Source organism: Pseudophryne corroboree, chromosome 2 (genome assembly GCF_028390025.1).
Source record: "Pseudophryne corroboree isolate aPseCor3 chromosome 2, aPseCor3.hap2, whole genome shotgun sequence".
NCBI classification, from domain to species: domain Eukaryota; kingdom Metazoa; phylum Chordata; class Amphibia; order Anura; family Myobatrachidae; genus Pseudophryne; species Pseudophryne corroboree.
This window is the reverse complement of record NC_086445.1, coordinates 959,029,249-959,049,857: the sequence shown is the minus strand read 5'-3', so window position 1 is coordinate 959,049,857 and position 20,609 is coordinate 959,029,249. Positions and strand designations below refer to the sequence as shown.

Below are 20,609 nucleotides of genomic sequence, written 5' to 3'. Positions count from 1 at the left end.
TGGGACTCCACAGAGTCTGGCAGAATGAGTAGGACCCTGCATTCCCTTGAACAGCTATGTGACCCTATATATAAACTGAATCCTCTTGCTGCACAATGTCTATAGATTCCAGACCATTACACCTGTATAGATTGCAGGCAATTACACCCATATTGATTGCATTCCATTGCACACATATAGATTCCAGACCGTTACAGCCATATAGATTGCAGAACATTACTCCCATATAGATTTTATTACATTACAGCCATATAGATTGCAGAACATTACTCCCATATAGATTTTAGAACATTACACCCATATAGCTTGCAGGCATTTACACTCATATACTGTAGATTTCATACTCTTATACCCGTATAGATTTAAGGCCATTGCACCCATATAAATTGTAGAACATTACACCCATGTAGAGGTCAGGACAATGCACCCATATACATTCCATACTATTAAACCCATACAGTTTCCAGAACATTACATACTTTTAAATTGTAGGACATTACACCAATATAGATTGCAGAATGTTACACTGGTAGACACTGTAGGACATTACACCCTTATACCCATTACACTCGTAAACCCTACTGCACTGACTGGTTGTTGCTCTTTCTGCATTCTACAAGGTGCTCCGCCCTGCTGGGAGGACAATAGCTCCTATCCTATCATTGTAAGATGCGCTTACAGCTGTCCCATTAACACACATTGCGGCAAGCTTGGCTCTGATTAGTAGGAGAATAACTGAGGACTGGGTTTATAACAAGTAACCTAGAAGCAGATACTGGCTATTATGGAAATTTCACTGTGTGGGTGTGTAGAACGCTTAATATACTGTATATGTTGGGGGCTGGGTGGGAAATACAAGTGCTCGAATATTGCACGTGGGTAAATCTTGTTTAAATCTGCTACTGCTAACCCCTGAGTGGCAACGTTCTTAAATACTGTATATTGTAGCTTAGTACAATTGAATAAAATACATTTTTCTTATATGGTCTTATATAGTTATAGATAATATACTGATACTGTATACTGACACATTTTAAAATGTATTAGTATCCCGGGATAGAATAAAGCGTAACCCCCACCCCCTCTACTTAGAACACGAGTGCTGCTCCATGCAGTTTTTGTTCTTGAACTCTGGCCTATGACAGGAGTGTGAGTAATATCGCTTTCACATCACAAAACCGGGTCCGGGTTATTCCCAGGTTGGCCCTTTCACACTCAACCCGGGTCACCCATGTAAACACTATAGATGTCATTTAAAATTTACTTTTTCTGACTCACAAAGATGAGGTATCAAAAGGAAACAAAAGGAGACACAGGAACATCCAATCAGTGCCTTATTTTGAGTCCCGGGTCAGACCCTTTTATACCGCTTTCAGATCGCAAATACAGGTCGGACCTGGCTTTTGAACCCAGGTCTGAGCAGGCGCAGACCCTTTCACATTGCAGTTTCGACCTTGGTTATTCCTGGGTTATTCCCAGGTTGGTGCCTTTCCCACTGAACCTGGGTCACCCATGTTAAATACTGTGATGTGATTTAAAAATGGACTTTTTTGGCTCACACTGATGAGGTTTCAAAGGAAAAAAAAGGCGGGGCTGGGGACTGCTCTGAGCAGACACATAAACAGCCAATCAGAACCTTTTTCTGAGACCTGGGTTGAATATTCCGGGTCAGAGGCTTTCACACTGTACAAACGACCCTTCTTTTAACTAGAGATGAGCGGGTTCGGTTTTACTCGTATTTACTCGGTTCTCAAAATGGCATCTTATTGGCTCACTGATGTGTCTTGTTTTGGATAGCCAATAAGATGCCGTTTTGAGGACCGAGAAAAAACCGAACCCGCTCATCTCTACTTTTAACCTTGGTTGAAATGCCGGGTTGCTCGATAACCCGGGATATTTTTGCATTGTGAAAGCGGTATAACACTGCACATCGACCTGGGTCCGACCTGTGTTTAACCCTGCTTTAATCTTGGGTTGAAATGCTGGGTTGCTTGACCCGGGTTATTTTGGCGATGTGAAAGGGGTTTAAAAGGACCAATGAAAAGCCAGAAATGGATTGTGGTGGTCTCTCATTGGCCTCCCCACTATATATATATATATATATATATATATATATATATGTGTGTGTGTGTATATATATATATATATATATATATATATATAGAACACACTTTTGTGCACAGAATAACATTTTGACCTTTAAAATATGAAATATTTTAGACGCATCCAGCATTGGAGAGAGATAAAGAGAAGAGAGACAAAGTGCCAACCAATCATCTACTAACTGTCATGAAAAATTGTAAAAATGCCGTTAGGGTCTTATTGGTTGGAACTTTATCTCTCCATTCTATCTCTCTCCAAGGTTTGATACATCTCCCCCTATATAGAGCGCTAAGTAACCCTGTTAGCATGCTGGGATTTGTAGTTCCACTACAACCAGACGTCCGCAAGTTGACTTAAGTCTGCATCGAGAACATATGAATTATGTTGATTTTTCCCCGAAGCTCCATCAAGCGCGGTAAAACTAATGTGATCTTTTTAGCTAAAAGGTTTTATCAGAGCACAGTGATGATTAAATAGATTGGAAAGCCAGAAAAGCATAACAATGTTCCTCTGACGGTGTCAGACACCGCATACTATGTGTCAGATATTGAAAACTGATCACATTCATTTGTCATGTTGCCATACCGCACAGAACAAAGTGATATTATTAATAATAGGATAATACTGAAAGCACATGCAGGACTAATTTTATTGCCTCAAAGTTTTTAACTAATGCATGGAGTAATAAAAATGTCATAAAGATTTATGTTTGTGTGAAATTATTAAAGCCTAAAATAAATGGTTGCTAACAGATACGTGTTTGATAAATCTATGTAGGTAAAGGCTTGCTGGTCTTTGGATGCATGCTGCATTATGGTTTCTATTTTTATACCCTGAAATTTAGATACGACATCAAGGATGATTACACCTTGAGGATTAAGAAGGCGGCCAGTTCTGATGAAGGGACGTATGCCTGCATTTCTGAAAACCGGGTTGGTAAAGTGGAAGCTGCAGCGACACTGACAGTAAGAGGTAGGTGTAATAATTGCCCCTTTGTGTCAGGTAAACTGAAATTTTTACTTCTGATATTTACTGTAAAATCCAAATAGTTTTGTATCAAGGTAAGATACACACAGTGGGGAATTGATAGAATGAGAGAATCTTGCCTTGCTTCGTTTTCATCCCTTGGTAAAATTTGAGCTACAGATGTGTCCTCTTACATCAGGCATGTCCAAACTGCGGCCCTCCAGCTGTTGAGAAACTACACATCCCAGCATGCCCTGACACAGCTTTAGCATTCTCTGACAGCAAAACTATGTCAGGGCATGCTGGGATATGTAGTTTCACAACAGATGGAGGGCCGCAGTTTGGACAGGCCTGTCTTACATACTTGTTGCAGTCACGCTCAGTGTCGGACTGGGGCATGAAGGACCCACCAGGGAAATACAGTGAAGGGGCCCATGTTTAGGGGTGGGGCCAGTCTCCATAGGGAGTGTGGCCAGCTGCCACAGAGGCTTGGCTTACCATTAGAGAGTCAATGGTCTGAGATCCTTAATAAATATATATATAGTAAATACTTGCGTTGCATGCATGATAATGTATCAGATTAATAACTGCAATGTACTGTAGAAAATACACCATAGTCCTGTGCAGTATAATGTAACATATGTATAATGTATAATTCAAGTGCACAGTCTGGAACCTGATCTCTATATCCCCTTCTCCTGTACCCCTGTGGGCCCGTCCAATCCTGGTCACGGTATAAAACCCTTGAAGTCGCGCGATGCCGTGGTGGGACTCGGTAGCACCAAACATCTTTATTTGCAAATTTTTCCATGACAATGCGTATTAGACGCAAAGTAATGTAATAGGACGCACAAGCAACTTCTGCTGATTAAAATGATATGCCACATACCTGTATTCTGTGTGTAATTGCGGCTCTATTTCCATCCGAAATGCATAGCATTTTGTATGCAGATACAGTTGCAGTCACACACAGAATATAGGCATGCTGCATCACCCGTAATGTGTAACGCGACTTGTAGCGCACAGAGAAAAGATGTAAGAGCACACATCTGTACATTAGAAACCTGAAGCACCTAGTAGTAAATTTACTAAAATACAGGTTTGCTAAAGAGGAGGTGGTGCTCCTAGCAACCAATGAGATTCTGGGTCTCATTTATCTGGAACATTCTGAAATGGTAGCTACGCTAGGATTTGATTGTTACTATGGACAACACATTCACTTTTGTAAACCCACACTTTAGTAAATTTACACCCTATTCTTTGCCCTCAGGAGATGCCTCCGCTAACTAGAAGTGCACAGATGTGTGTGTACACCCCTTTCTATGCAGTATCAATAACCTTACTATATAGAATGAAATAATAATCTAATGTTTGCATTGCTTCACAGAACTCCATACTTTGTAAGCAACACCCTCTAACTCCAGCCGCCCCCTCCCTTTCCCCATCAGTCAATTTAAATGCCCACCCTCCACAAGGCACAAGCAGAGAGGATTTGTTGTCTGCTATATTGATCTGTAATCAAGCCTTTTTATTTTATCGAAAGGGACATGACTGCTATCATTATAAAAGCAGGCCCACATTATGTTTACTTAATGTCAGGAAAATGATTAACTTTGTACCAATGTTCACTTAAAAACAATTTTGTAACAGATGTCTTTGTGTAGATTCTAATACTGTATAAGCGGGTAACTCCACTCAAACATGATTTTTCTTAATTAAAACATATGCTGAGTACTACAACTAATGAAGCTGGAAGTAGGACTTCTGTTCGAAACATACTGCTGAAAATTGAGAAACACTGTCACTGCTATTTGATAGGTACAATAGGTGTCAATGACTGACTTTAAGAAGAGTCTAGAACCATGGACAGGGCCATCGAGACATACCATAGGTCCAGGTTAGAGATTGGGGCTTGGCCAGGCACCTTCACCATGGAGGGTGGCATTCCGCTTCCTCCGCATTTTACCGTTCCCCTGCCTGGCCCCTCAGACATTACCAGGCACGGAGGCATGGGGAATAAGTACCCACTCCCCTCGCTCTCTGCCCCTAACCATGGAAATAAACTGTGGACTGCGCTAATATTCACTATCTGTCACATTTGCAGCAACAATATGTTTATGAGTTTTCAGGAATTAATTTTATTCCTAATTCAATTATCTGGTAGAACCCAGAATAACGTTAGTTAATTAGGAAAGATCAACTTTGAATTGAAACTTTGATATACTGTAGCTACAGTAATAACGTGATACCATGACCTTTCCTATGTTCCTACTCAACCATTCGCATATGATAACTTGTTAACCTAGACCAGGTCACCGAGATGAGATGTAAGGCCTTGAGGTCTTGTCTACACTTGCAGGTGTAGCAAATCTATCAGGTGCAGAACCTTTGACTCTATTTTACACTAGGCATAGTTAATAATTTAATACTGTAGATCTCACAAAAGAGAATTAACTTTATCATTTTACAACTATTTAACCTGTGAGCAGTTCTGCTTAATATAATTATTTCACTATACACTGTATGTTTTGTTTTGAATCACTTACTGTATTATTAAATTAGTTTTTTCAGTTTGCAGTTACAGATTCATTAAACTAACCACAATTGGGGTAGTAGTTTAGGACTTAGGGATAACAATTAACTAGAATTGATGTACTATTGTAAACAGGAAATATAAAACATATTAAAGCAAGTTCATTATCTTTAGTGATATTTAGTTATAATATCAAGTGATTAAGATCAGGATTTGACAATGCTCATGAGTTGCGTAGCATTGTAACATAAACATTGACCACGCGTTTCTCGCCTTAGCCTCACGAAAAAGTCGAATGGGCTCCTATATTTGATTAAAATGATTGCTACCTACTGTATCATGTTCTCTACAACTTTTGGTAACATTGGGGCAGATGTATTAAGCCTGGAGACGGCATAATGAAGTGATAAACCAGGGATTCGGCTCCTAACTGTTAATTTACATATTGGAGCTCATTGGCTGGTGCGTTTATTACCTTGTACTTATCACCGCTTATCATCACTTCATTATGCCGTCTCCAAGTTAATACATCTGCCCCCTTATATTTACGAAAGGATAACAAAAGTTTAAAACAGTCGAACATAGTGTACTTTCACACTTTAGACTGCTCTGAAATAGATTTTAGTCCTAATTACATAAAGGTGGAGTAAAGATAAATGACTGTAATAGACAAAGTTTGCTAAATCTGTTTTGGCAATAATTTCCCATTTGAATTGTTTTGCTTTTGCAAATAATAATGCAATAAATAAATAAATAATAACAAAAATAATAATAAGAATAATGTAAAATATTTTATTAAAATGTGACAAGGTTGTAGGGTTGTCTCTTGGTTTTAGTCTCATCTTAATAAAAGCATGAATTATTTGGCACAGAAAGCATTGCCCTAAATGTCTTATACTGTATATCTTGTATAATATACAAGGGGATGCATTTAGCATCCCTGTGGACGGCAATCCAGCGGTCATGTGACTGATTCCAGAATCCCAACACCACTCGGTCGACCGTTGCCGGAACACAGACAGCCGACATCCCGAAGGTAAGTATAGGGGTCACTGTTAATGTTAGGGTCCAGAGAGGAGGGGTAGGGTAAGACACTAGGGCGGGTTAGCTCTAGCCGCCACCTCCACCCCGAGGGTTAGTCCCTGCCGCCACTTCCGGAGGGTTAGCCCGCATAGCCACCTACCCTGGAGGGATAGGGTTAGGGTAGGAGGAAGGGTGGGTAGTTAAAAATACATACCTTCCTACGCCTGGATCTTCAATGTCGAGATGCCGTTGTCCGACATGTCACTGCCGGCATCCCTGGTATATCATATCGAACCCTATACAAGTGATGCCACTGCAGGACCCCTACTCTCTACACACAACTTCTGCAAAGTTAAACTGATAAACAGAGAAAAAATTTTAGGGAAAGTGTGCTGAATGTCACGTCAGCAGTGTAACCTCCTATCTCATTTTACTATCGCCCTTTTAACTTAAAAAAAACATTTAGGGGTTGATGTATTAAGTGATGTAACACTTCTTGTTACGTTTACCACTTAGTTTTTCCCCTTAAAATACTTCTCAAATTGCTCATTGATGGTGTAAAGCGTGAACCGGCAACCTTTTGCTCTCAGTGTGCCAGCTAACATCTAGTTAAGGTCAGTGTGCCAGTTCTATATTTATATCATATTAACAGTAATAACTTAATATTAATGAATAAGAACACCACACAAGTATAAAATCATTGAAGTAGTAAAGCCAGTAGTATTACAAAGTTGCTTGCAGTCGGCAAGACCCAACGACCTGATATAGTAGGTAGATCGGTTGGTTTATTGGTAATGTTTGCTATCTGTAACCAAATAAATAAATTGCTCTTGAAATAATAAAATATGGATCCTACATGTTACTCCTAGTTGGTAGATCTTCTGAGCTCTTGGCGCTCTACTTAATACTGTTTCCGCATGCCAAGTCTGCCAGATGTGCTGGGGGTTGCTTACCCCTGGTGTAAATAAATCACGAGTGTGAGGAGACAGCTGGATTGTGTTTTATTATACAGTACATGTATGTGTGGCTGAGCTATTGCATTGCCTCTAGTGTCTCCAGTGATGCTGTCACTGATAACGGCTGGCATGTAACACTCTTCACATAAAGAAATGGTGTCAGTCACTGTATATTGTGCATTGCTTAAAAATAAATTAATAAATAGGGCTGGTACTCAGAGAGTTCAATCTAGACAGCCTGGGATGGTTTATACTATAACAGGTAGACCACGGGGTCAATTCAATTTGCTGACAGTTGAATAGCGCCGGGAATTAGCTCCCATCGCTATTCAATTCTGCTCATGTTAAGTCGGCGAATGCCCATTCTCCCGGACTTAACAGGTTGATTTGTCGGGAGATCGGGCATTCTCCGACTTAAGTGCCCGGCGCGATGCTGATTCCCGACAGAATCAGCCTCGCACCGGCCTCGTGCCAGCACTTTTGTCGGATTTCTGCTCATACCCCCCTGGGGTGAGAGAAGGATTCCTGACAATTAACTGTCACATGGTGCTGTATTGAATAGGCACTATTCAACTGTCGGCAAATTGAATTGATCCCCATTAGCTAAGTGACCACGAGCTATAGTGCATGGGGCATAGATAGGAAGGTGGTATGGTTTTGCTTGGTGGTGGTGAGGGGGGGCTACCAAAATGGCATAGCAACCCCACTCAGCACAAAAATCATGGCGGCACATAGCTTTTTCATGGGTTACCCACCAATATTGGGCCTGTCCGAGATCTGCTGTTGCCTTCCAGTGGCTACCAACCCCACTTGTGATTGGCTTCCCATGACTGCTTTCACTAACCATGTAAGCGGCCAGCGTGGAATAACACTTGTGACTTAGTTGGGAACTCCTGGCTTTAGTAACAGCAAACTGATCAGCCATAGTGTACGGGGTAGTCCTTTGTAATAGGGATTTATCAGCTCATTTGTTTATCAAGTTTGAATATGATGGATCAAGAAAGGAGCAAAAATGTATACTTTTTAATTTGTAGCTTGGCGTTTATTTTTTTCTCCTCTGGAGCAATGGCCAGGCTTTACAGGGCGTCTGTATTATAGTGGTACCACCGGGAAATCCAGGGTTCTCAATCTTTTTAATTAGCCTGAGCCCCACTTTCATTCCCAATACAAACAATTCCAGCATTACCAATGGAAACGCAAACAAGCCTAAAATCATACCACTTTTATGAATACTCATATTAATTCCCAGAGCTTAGCTTTATTACCTTTTTGATTGGGTTATATTATATAATGTGTTCTACAGTACATGTGTGCATTTGGCCGCCATTAGGACTCATTTCCATGTTTTCTACGTGCATTGGCAGTGCTGTCTCTGCTGTGGATGTGTAGTAATTATATGAGTATATCATTCATAGAGTCGTCATGTTAGTGAATACTGGGCTCTCCATCACTCACATTTTTACAATGTAATAAACATGGCAATGAATGGAACTGCAGAGTAACAGCAGATAGAACGCCAAGTCTTCAGCAGCCAGGAACAGATGCAGTTTCTTCCATCTCTTTAATCATATTGAAAACCATGTATCAGCCATATATTTAAAATGTGTGTTTATTTTTATTATTCTTTAATTATATAGTATCAATACTGTACATTAAGTTGTTCAGTACAATTAGAGAATATTAGATTACAATTACAGTCCAACTCCGTGCAGATAAGATTCTGCTTCAATCTAGCTAGGTTTGTGCACTTAGAGTGTAATCAGTGTCGGACTGGGGCATGAAGGGCCCACCGGGGGGAATACAGTTATAGGGGCCCATACTTAGGGGTGTGACCAGCCTACAAAGGGGGTGTGGCCAGCCTCCACAGAGGCTTGAAATACACAATTGTTTAGTTCAGTATAATGCAACATATATACCATGTATAATACAAGTGCACAGTCTGGAACCTGATCCCTAGAGGAAGGAGTGGGTACTCAGGCAGTGGGGCCCACCGGTGGTTTCCCTGGTACCCCTGTGGGCCAGTCCGACCCTGAGTGTAATTCAGACCTGATCAGTAGGGTGCGTTTTTTGCATCCCTGCGATCAGGTAGTCGCCGCCTACAGGGGGAAGGTATGGAGTGTGTGCAGGTGTGCGATCGCATTAGTAGTAAAACTGCACAAACATCAGTTTGTGCAGTTTCTGCTCAGCCCAGGACTTACTCAGCCGCTGCGATGATCGGGGCTGAAGATGATGTCAGAAACCCTCCCTCCAAACGCCGGGTCCCTCCTGCGTTTTCCCGGACACTCCTTGAAAACGGTCAGTTGCCATCCACAAACGCCCTCTTCCTGTCAATCTCCTTGCAATCGCTGGTGCGTTGGGATTTTTCGCACCATCCCGTCGCTGACTGTCGCTCCCCGTTGCGGCAGTCGAGAAAACGCAGGATAGCGATCAGGTCTAAATCGGCCCCTTTTGTCCATATACATATGACTATTTGTTTCTGTTATGCTTAAATAGATTGCACAACTTAATTTGACCATATCGTTACTGTTACTTTTCAACATGTACAAGGGAACACAAAACCTAAAAAGTAAACCTGAAAATTGGGACGAGATAATGATAGGCTAGTGCAGAAGATACATTTATTTCTGTAGAATTCAGTTAACAGATTCAGAAAGGGAAGACAATTTGTGAATTGTTATGGAATGTGTTTATCACTCGTTCATTCAACATTACACGCCAGAGCGTCAGTTCATCCACACGGCTTAGATTCAGAATGAATGCAAATTTTATGTTTTCTCAGATCACATTGAGACCTTATCACTAGAATATGATCCATCAACACTACAGCTTCTGCGCAATGTAATAGGAGCACTTACTTTGGGGAAATGTCTGCCTGGACAATGTTTTTGCTTTGTACTGTATGAACACTTTACAGAATGAGAATGACAAATTCAAAACGTTAAATAACAAATGAGCCCCACATCTGTTGCACACACAGCAACGCCTTTTGCTACAATGCTACCACTTTGCTATTTTGCAATATGAAACACTTATCCCTTTGAGATTGAATTTGGACACTAAGGTCACTGGTACTTAATGTTACTCTCTGGCTGAAACCCCTGTGGCCAGATAGAGGACCTCGTTTTCCACAGTAGGCTGGCTTGTATCCACGGAACCTACGTTTTGTATAGTTCTTGCATAGTGGTAGTAGTCATAGAAATATGTATCTGAGTGAATTAAGGTTAAAGCTCCTAGAAGATTGTCAAACCTTAAAAAGAGGACACTTGGAAGTGCTACCATAGCCACAAATCAGATTCTAGCTGTCAATTATCTGGAAAATGATAGCCATAATCTGATTGGTTGCTTTGGGCAACACCCACTTGTACTCTTTAGATGGTTTGATAGACCTCTCCTTCTACTCCATAGCTATTGGAGTAGAAGGGGTAGCATCTGTGCTGCTCTAGGTCCTGCACCACTCTATCATGTTCCTGGTCCAGGATGCCAGTATTCCATTCTGCACAGAGAGGGAGGGGCCTCTGGTGGTCATCCCTGATTAGGAATGGCAGCATGACACAATGAAGAGCAGCCAAATAAGGTAAATCACACCCAAAAAAATCTAAGGGGCCCCCAATTTTCTACTTCCACCCTGATTTATATAACAATTTCATTTTTCATGTTTTATTTCCATCTGAAAACTCATATGAATAGGAGATGCCATGATCAGCTTTCTAGTCCGTGCATTATGCATGTACCCAAAATATGGATTTTTTTTAACTGTAATTTAGATCCATTATATTTATTTCTTACAGTCAGTGGCTGATGATTTGAGACTGACTTTTAATTTTCACTTAGTTCTACTTTACTTTGACCTACTAAATTAGGATGGTGTACGCGCCTCAATGGTTCTGTATGTCCTGATGAATTCATACATTGCGTTGATGATATGTGACGCATTAGACCCACGTGTAGGTGTAGTATTGCATGTCACACGTTCTGACACACTTTTTTTTCATTTCCTTTTTATGTTCTCTCACCACCATTGTAATGTCTTCAGTTCGCCCTGTGGGTAAGTAACCATCCTTATATTATGTTAGCATGGCGTTTTGCACTGCTCCATTCTTCATATACAGCCTTTCTGTAAGAGAACGTGATTGAGAATTAATCATTTTAGTGCTCGTTAAATCTGAGTGAGTTGCTCTGTAATACCTATTGATTACATGAATGTCGCTTTCATTTATTTATTTATGTTAGGTTTACTTGTAAACATCAGACCAAAATTTGGAGCAATTCCACAAGAGAATAATAATAATACTATAATATAGTAAATTATATTTAGGGGGAAACCTGTTACCTGTGAATGTTGTGAGTTGCCATTGCAGCTGTGTGTAGACGCTGGAAACGGCACCCGAACTCACACCCCTTACAGTCCCCTTCTTGCGCCGTTATGGGGCTGCAAACAAAGATCAGCGTGTTGGTGTTACCGTAAGTACGGCATACAGCTGCACCGCATCCGCAAATACATCACTGGTAATTGGATTCCACCTTTATATGCATTGTAAGCCATGATACCAGGAAGGGAGATCCAAATGTCATGTTTAGGGCAGTTACGGATCCAGGGGGCATCCTCGCAAGTGCCTGCCGTAACTTGTGGCCGATGGCTCCATTACTCCTGCTACAGCCTTCGATGGCCACATTGGAACTGCTTTAATCTATGTGCTGTTTACATGTGTGTGATGGTTTTTTGATTGCATTGCTTAGAACACTCTTAGTGACATTCTGTCTCCACCAAGACCTACAGTATATTTATATTTAGACCCATTCGGCGTCGAAGGGCATCTGTGGTCACACTCCAAGGCTGTAATAAAACAGTCCTTATGTACAATTCTCTGCTTAAAGTTAAATAAAATAAAATAATAAAACTGCCACTGAAATGGATATTATTTGGCAATTATGCTGCAAAAATTAAATAAATGGTCGAAAAACCAAAATGTTATGGTGGAAAAATGGAAAATGATGAATTTTACAATGATCCTACAGTTGTCTACAGTAGAATTATCATTAACAGATCACCTACCTAATTATTGAAGTGTTTTATATTTGCTTATTTTTTTTTAATTTTTTTTTATTTCTTTTGGATTTCTTTGTACAGACCTTCACAAACTTTATACAGACCATAAAACTCAATTTTCCCTAATCCTATATCACCGAAAGCCACTTATCACTTTGCAGACATGTAATATCAGGGAAAATGTATTACTATAGAAGATACCTGATGTCAGAACCCCATAGCTCAATATATCAAGTGGAAATAGTTTTCTCTGGAAATGACAGAACGCGGCACAGAGGCACTTCACCATGAGTACACTGTGTACTCTGCTTCTAGAAAAATGGAAGTTTATAAAACTATTTTACTGTATAATGAACTCTGCTTAAGGGGGAAATTGTTCCCATATGGATAGAGACTAGGAAAACATTGTCATAAGTGTCTAAACTGAAATGATTTTGCAATTAACCATCCTGTCCAGAGGTTAACGGCAAAATCTTTTTGCCTTTCTGAATAAAATATGACTGGAAAAGGGCTTTGGAAAATGTATTTGTTTTAAGCCCTTCAGCCCCAGGCACGTATGTTTCATCATGAATTAAATATTTTATCAGGTAAACCATTTTCTTGGAAGGGAAAGTTGCTGTGATAAATCGAAGCCTGGTCAAGACTAATTGGTTGCCAGGCTTGGAACAGTAAGACTTCCTTATTTATTTAGGATCCTGTCAAAACCTCATGTGTAAACAGAACTTACAGACATATAAGATCTATTGTTGTGCATACTATAGGGGAGATTTATCAAAGCTTGGAGAGAGATAAGGTGGAGTGAGATAAAGTACCAACCAATCAGCTCCTAGATGTCGTTTTACAGGTTGTGTTTGAAAAATGTCAGGAGCTGATTGGTTGGTGCTTTATCTTTGACCAGTTTATCTCTTTACATCTTTGATAAATCTCCCCCTATGTTTTTGACCATGGAGTTGGCAATTTTAATTTGGCCTTTACCTTTTACCTCTTGTAGACATCAAGTGCACTTTATAGGGATTTTATACTCTGGGCAATGCCTAATGAAATAACGTGTAACAGCGGTCGCGGGAAGCAATATTTATGCTTGTCCATGCTCTCGTTATCTCCCGCATTGATTATTGCAATAGTCTTCTTACTGGTCTTACCAAGAAGAGACTTTCACCACTACAATCCGTTCTGAATGCAGTTGCCAGACTAATCTTCCTCGCTAGACGTTTATCGCCTGCAGACCCACTATGTCAGTCCCTCCATTGGTTACCTGTATTCTACTATATTCAATATAAAAATACTTTTACTTACACACAAGGCTATTAACTATACTACACCAACGTACTTCTCTTCTCTTATCTCAAAATATCTCCCAACCCGGCCCCTTGGCTCTTCACAAGATCTATGTCTCTCATCCACACTCATGACTTGCTCCCATGCACGATTGCAGAACTTTCTTCGGGCTGCACCCACTCTGTGGAATGCCCTACCGCATACACTAAAACTCTCCTCCAGTCTCCAAACCTTCAAGCGTTCCCTGAAAACTCACCTCTTCAGACAAGCTTATCAAATTCCAGAACCACTCACATAACCTTCATAAGCTTTCCTATCCAATAATATCCCCACTGTACAGTCCACACATATCCTCCACATATTTTCTCTTTCTTTGCTTTCCCTTCCTCCTAACCCTGGTTCACCATTGCTGTGATGTGATATCATGCAGCCCACCAAGAACCTTTGCAATCTGGTGGACAACTACTGTATGCAATAGGTAGCACCTATCCTTTGTATCAATGCCTATTTCCCTATAGATTGTAAACTTGCGAGCAGGGCCCTCCTACCTCTGACTGTTTGTTATTACCCAGTTGTGTCTTATCATTGTGTCCAGTTGTAAAGCGCATCAGAATAAGAAACTGTTAATAAATAAAAAAATCAATGTAAGGGTAGCAAAATGAATACATAAAAAAACTGATTAAAATTATAAATTAACTGTGTACATTCACGTTCTTGGTACTTTTATGTTTATGGGAGCTGGTATAAGAAATAGGAAGGGTTCCTTTTCAGTTTCCAATTCAGGCTGCAGAAGTGCATTAGCTACACACATGTGAATGCACTGATTAAGGACATATATGTGACAGAATAATCAGAGGAGAACAAAAGACAAGCCTTACCTTATAGGCCCTACACACATGCCGATATTCTGAAAGATATGAACGATCTCGTTCATAAATGAACGAGAACTCGTTCATATCTTTCAGTGTGGAGACTCCAGCGATGAACGATGCGCGGCCCCGCGCTCGTTCATCGCTGATCTCCCGTCGGCTGTGCATGCAGGCCAATATGGACGATCTCGTCCATATTTGCCTGCACTTCAATGCAGCCGGGTGACGGGGGGAGTGAAGAAACTTCACTCCCCCCGTCACTGCCCCCCCGCCGCCGGGTTGCTCGTTGGCCGTATCGGCCGTCGGGCACCTCGGCGGCGCATCGCCGAGTGTGTAGGGCCCCTCAGTTAGAGCAGACTTACTTTGTAAAAAGTGGAATAGCTTCACAAAATATTTTTTATTCTCTTATCCTGGGGAGATGTATCAAACCATGGAGATAGATAAAGTGGATAGAGATAAAATGCCAACTAACCAGCTACTAACTTCCATTTTACAGGCTGTGGGGTATATTTACTAAGCCTTGGATGGAGATAAAGTAAACTGAGATAAAGAACCAGCCAATCAGCTCCTAACTGTCATTTTACAGGCTGTATTTGAAAAATACCTGAAGCTGATTAGTTGGAATGTTATGTATCTCCACTTTATCTCACTCCATGGTTTAATACATCTCCCCCCCCATGTATAATAATATGCAAAAGTTTTAGGCAGGTGTGGAAAGGTGCTGCAAATTAAGAATGCTTTCAAAAATAGAAGTGTTAATAGTTTATTTACAAAATGAAAAGTGAATGAGCAGAAGAGAAATCTAAATCAAATCAATATTTGGTGTGACCACCCTTTGGCTTCAAAACAGCATTGATTCTTCTAGGTACACTTGCACACAGTTTATGAAGGCACTCAGCAGGGAGGTTGTTCCAAACATCTTGGAGAACTAACCACAGATCATACACACCTGCCTAAAACTTTTGCACAGTCTCACTAGACCATCATTTTAGGTACAGATGTGTCCAACTATGTCTAGCCTCCCTGCACGTTAAAACAGCCCTAGTCATGGCGTGACTCAGTAGCACCAAGCTTTTTTACATGCAACTTTTTCCAAAAGAACGCATAAGCAGACTCTGCTGATTAAAATGATATGCGGCATGGCTATATTTTCTGTGTGTGACTGTAGGAAACACTTTAGCAGAGCATTTTGTATGCAGTTACAGCCACACACGCACACAGAAAATAGTCACGCCGCATTTTAATCAGCAGAGTCAGCTTGTGCATCTTATTCCCATAGCGATGCTAATAAGGCGCATTTTCTGCAAAAAAAACTATATAACAGAGTTGCTCAGGACCTGTCAGCTCACTCACACCAGGCATCTGGGATCAGTATGAGAAACCTACAATCAAAATCCTGACGGTCAAAATCCTGACAACAATTGATCGACAGTCAAAATCCCGACATGGTCAAAATACCGACAAGGTCAAAATACGGACATTTACAATGTCGACAGGTCAAAGGTCGACAACAGTTTTCATTGTTTGGTGGTGTGTCGACATAGGTCGACACAGGCAACATATAAGTGTAGCGCGCCCCCTCGCATGGCTCGAGCTTTGGGCACGGGCCTAACTGCGCTTGGCACACTATTATATTCCCCCTCCAGGTCCACTGGGATGGTAAAGTATGAACAAGTCGGTTTCAATGAAAAAATTCCTGAAAAACTCATGTCGACTTTTTGACCTGTCAACATTTTAAATGTCGGTATTATGACCTTGTTGGTATTTTAAATGTCGGTATTTTGACCATATCAGGATTTTGACCATGTCGGGATTTTGACCGTCGGTCAATAATTGTTGTTTTTTTGACCGTTGGGATTTTGATAGGAGGTAAATTGACCGCATTCCAGGCATCTCTCGCTGCATGGCGAATTGAGTCAAGATGTATGAGGACACATCTGTATATTCCTGCTGATCAAGTATAGTGCTTTGCCTTTGTCCCCTTGATAAATTTTACATTGGTCTTAGTACATATTAACATGATCGCATTTTGGGAAAGATGTTAATCCTCTAGAAGATAAATGGATTAAGAGATCCTATCCAGGTCTTTTTAAAAGCTCCTAATAACTCTAGTATATTTTGTTATTGATTATTATGTCCCTTTTAGATGTTGACAGACAGTATTTTAATTTGTTTTGTATAAGGTCACGTTGCCAATCCATCACTTCATGGACCTGACAATGACGGATTTTCACCAAATGAAACAACCTTGTGTGTAGCACCATGTAGTACTCTGTTTAATACATTAATAATGGTGATATATTATTTACTTCTCTTAAAATATTTATCAGACATGACAAAACATATACAGGCATGGAATGCCTCATCAAATATCTACCCACACTATTAGCGGTAACCCTACAATGCTGAAAGGTTTCTGTCTTCAGAAAATCTGATTGCTCTTTTTGTTACAGAAGTGGCAGAATAGAAACTTTATAGCAAATACATTTATTCCAGTAAAGTTTCTTCATTTTATGTCAGTCTGATAAAATCACACGTTGGTGGAAATTTACTAAGGTCCCGATTTGATTTGAGTTTGCATTTTTATATACGAAAATGCAACTTGGAAATGTACTAAACACAAATCTCGGCAGTGTTGGGGCAATTCGTATTCAGATACACTGCCGTCCACACAAATACAAATCAATAGACCATTGGTCAAACATGGTTGTTTGTTTGTTTACATACACCTCATACAACACAGGAATTTACTAAGAATTCATATTCTCAATCACTGCCGACAATAGCCAAACACTGCCGAAAAAGCATGGAATTCGTACAGAAATAGAACTTTCAAGTAAACCTGCTTTTGGCTGGCTTGTTTGGAGAATCAATCACGGATCAGTGAGATCCGTGCATGCTTCTCTGTGTAAAAGTGTGTGAAATATTTTAAGTGAAAAAAAACCCAAACCATTGGGTGGGTTCCCCCCTCCTAAGCATAACCAGCCCTGAGCTCTTTGAACCGGTCCTGGTTGTTAAAATACCAGGAAAAATTTGCATAGAGGTTCCCTGTATTTTAACAACCAGTACCGGTCTCTTTGACCGGTCCTGGTTCCTAAAACACGGTGGACAAAGAACGTAGAAGTCCCCCGTATTTTTTAAACCAGCACCAGGCTCCACTAGCCAAGGAGATATTGCCACAGCCTGGGGGACACATTTATACTGGTCTCTGCGGCCATGGCATTACTTCCCCAACTAGTTACCCCTGGCCAGGGTTCCCTAGGGGAGTGGGGACCCCCCCCATAAAAAGTCCCCCCCCCCTCTCCAAGCACCCAAGGGCCAGGGATGAAGCCCAGGACTGTCCCTGCCATCCGTGGGCTGTGGGTGGCAGGCTGATGACCCATGTGTAAAAGAAGAATATTGTCTTTTGCTATGGACCTACAAGTCCCTGCAAGCCTCCCCCGCATGCTGGTACTTGGTAAACCACAAGTGCTAGCATGCGGGGTATTAAATGGCCCGCTGGTACCTGTAGTTCCACAGTAAAAGAAATATAAAAAAAAAACAGGACACCCACACACCATTTTAATAAAACATACATGCACACTTAAACACTCATACATACTTACCTAGGGTCCCACGGAGCCCCTCGTTACCCTTGTCTAGTAGAATCCCTGGGTACCAGTAAATAAAAAACAATTATACTCACCTAATCCTGTGTAGAGATCGGTCCTCATCGGTCCATGGGGAGTCTGCATTGGCCCTGTGCAAATCACCAGGAAAATGGCACTGCCACCATTTTATCGGAAATTTGTGCATGTGCAGTACAGAAATCACCGGGGAATGGTTCCTGGAGACCCGTTCATACACAGTAGACTCTGGCACAGTGCAGGGTCTAGTCTTACTTGTACCGCCAAGATAGGAGGGGCCCGCACAGAGGCTGCACAAAGGCCCCTCCCCTTTTAATCTGCCCCTGACAGCTAGATCGCATGAGTTTACCCCTCTCCTACACTTGCCGCCATAATTACTCATAGTCCATTGTCCTGCCTGAACCAGGTCACATGTTCTTTCTTTCTGAGCCAATTACATATATTATAATTTTTACTCTAATTTCTTTGTGTCAGTTTTTTAATGGTCATAGTCACAAGTACAGTAATTATTACAGAAATGTAGACTATTGACTTCAAGTAAAGACCAGTTTCCCCTTCTTGATTGGCTATTATATGTTACAAACTTGCTATTTTATGGATGTCAGAAATTATAGGGGAAAAAAACATAAAGTGCATTTGTATTCCGTTGCCTTAACCTAATACTTCTAAATGTTTCTTCATTATCTCTTGCTTTATCCGGGCTGCGGAGTATTATTGTACCAGCTCTAAAAATGAGGTGATTAACCTTGAGGTCTCCCATCCAGTCATTCTGAGGCCCACCTCACACATGACCTGTGCTTCCTTATTCATGTACAACACGCTGATCTTCCTATCGTCCCACTCTGCCTCAGATGTTGATATTAGCATAACAGTGCTTATGCATGACATTGATTGAAGTCTGTGCTAACTGAATGTAGCAAGAAAGCAATGATATGAAAAGATGAAATGCAATTTATTCGAAGCTGCTTTTATAGGTCTATTTAATGTGTACCCATCAGGCAATGCAGCGGGAGGTGGCCATTTTGTGGCCCAAACAAATTTGCAACTGACCAATATAGTACTGCCGGAACTAGTGAAAACGTTGAGGAATGAAATATACATACTGTATATAGATTAAAACCAATAGAAAGGTGAAGGTGTGTGGAGTTTATGTGTCAATGTCCAATGAAATGGGTATAACTTCACATCGTTACGCAAACGGGCTTACATTATCTCTGCATCAGCTCCAAAGTTTGCAACTACTCACTATTCCATCTTAGTAATTTCGTTGACTGCAGAACAATAATAATTTAGAGGACTGTGCAATATATATGAAATATATATATATATATGAATATATATATATATATATATATATATATATATATATAGAATATGGTGTGACGGACGGCACTCCAGCATATAGATGAATCAAACAAGAGGCAAAAGTAGTAGCCTATTGGAAGGGCACCCAGACTGGTTGTCTATATTTGCATTAGAGTGCCGGACATTATCTCTCTCTCTCTCTCTCTCTCTCTCTATATATATTTATATACAAAAATTTATATTTTTACATTGATATATTTTATTTTACATATATACAGAGTTTATATGTGTATGTACGTAAGTACATAGTTTGCTTTTTCAGATACAAAGAACTGTTATCTATAATCTTACCGTATTATTGTATATATAATTTCCAGAAATCTTTGTTTTTATTCCTGTAAGTGATAATTAATAGCTCATGGAGAAGAGTTGTTCATTGGTAACTCAACAATGAACAATTTGGGAGTTTACACAACAATTTCATACAGTATCTTGTATTTTTATTATTACTGTATGTATGTATTTATTATTATTATTATTATTATTATTACCACCAGTTATTTATGTAGCACACATATTATGCAATGCTTTATCAGTCCCTGCCCCAGTGGAGCTTACAATACCTATCACATGTACACATTCATGCAAGGGTTAATATTTTTGGGAGCCAATTTTGGATTGTGGGAGGAAACTGGAGTACCCAGAGGAAACCCACGCAAGTACAGGGAGAATATACAAACTCCACATAGTTAGGGCCATGTTGGGAATCAAACCCATGACCTCAGTGCTGTGAGGCAGTAATGCTAACCATTAGACCATTCATTTACAATCGGAATATTGGGATATTACTGGTATATTATACTATAATAGAAGACTATTTCCTAACTGGACATCTTCCATTAT

At 40.4% G+C, this 20,609-nt stretch overlaps 1 protein-coding gene across 14 annotated transcripts in view; it reads left to right on the top strand.

Annotated features, from left to right (window-relative positions):
* ROBO2 (roundabout guidance receptor 2) overlaps nt 1-20,609 on the top strand; it is a 1,589,073-nt gene that overhangs the window by 1,378,988 nt on the left and 189,476 nt on the right. For 11 of the 14 annotated variants that reach the window (XM_063956330.1, XM_063956332.1, XM_063956328.1 and 8 more), the window contains exons 6-7: nt 2,948-3,075; nt 11,615-11,626. In XM_063956330.1, coding sequence (XP_063812400.1) covers nt 2,948-3,075; nt 11,615-11,626 — 140 coding nt within the window. The remainder of the gene's footprint in view (nt 1-2,947; nt 3,076-11,614; nt 11,627-20,609) is intronic. The other 3 variants (XM_063956325.1, XM_063956337.1, XM_063956334.1) reach the window with 1 other exon arrangement.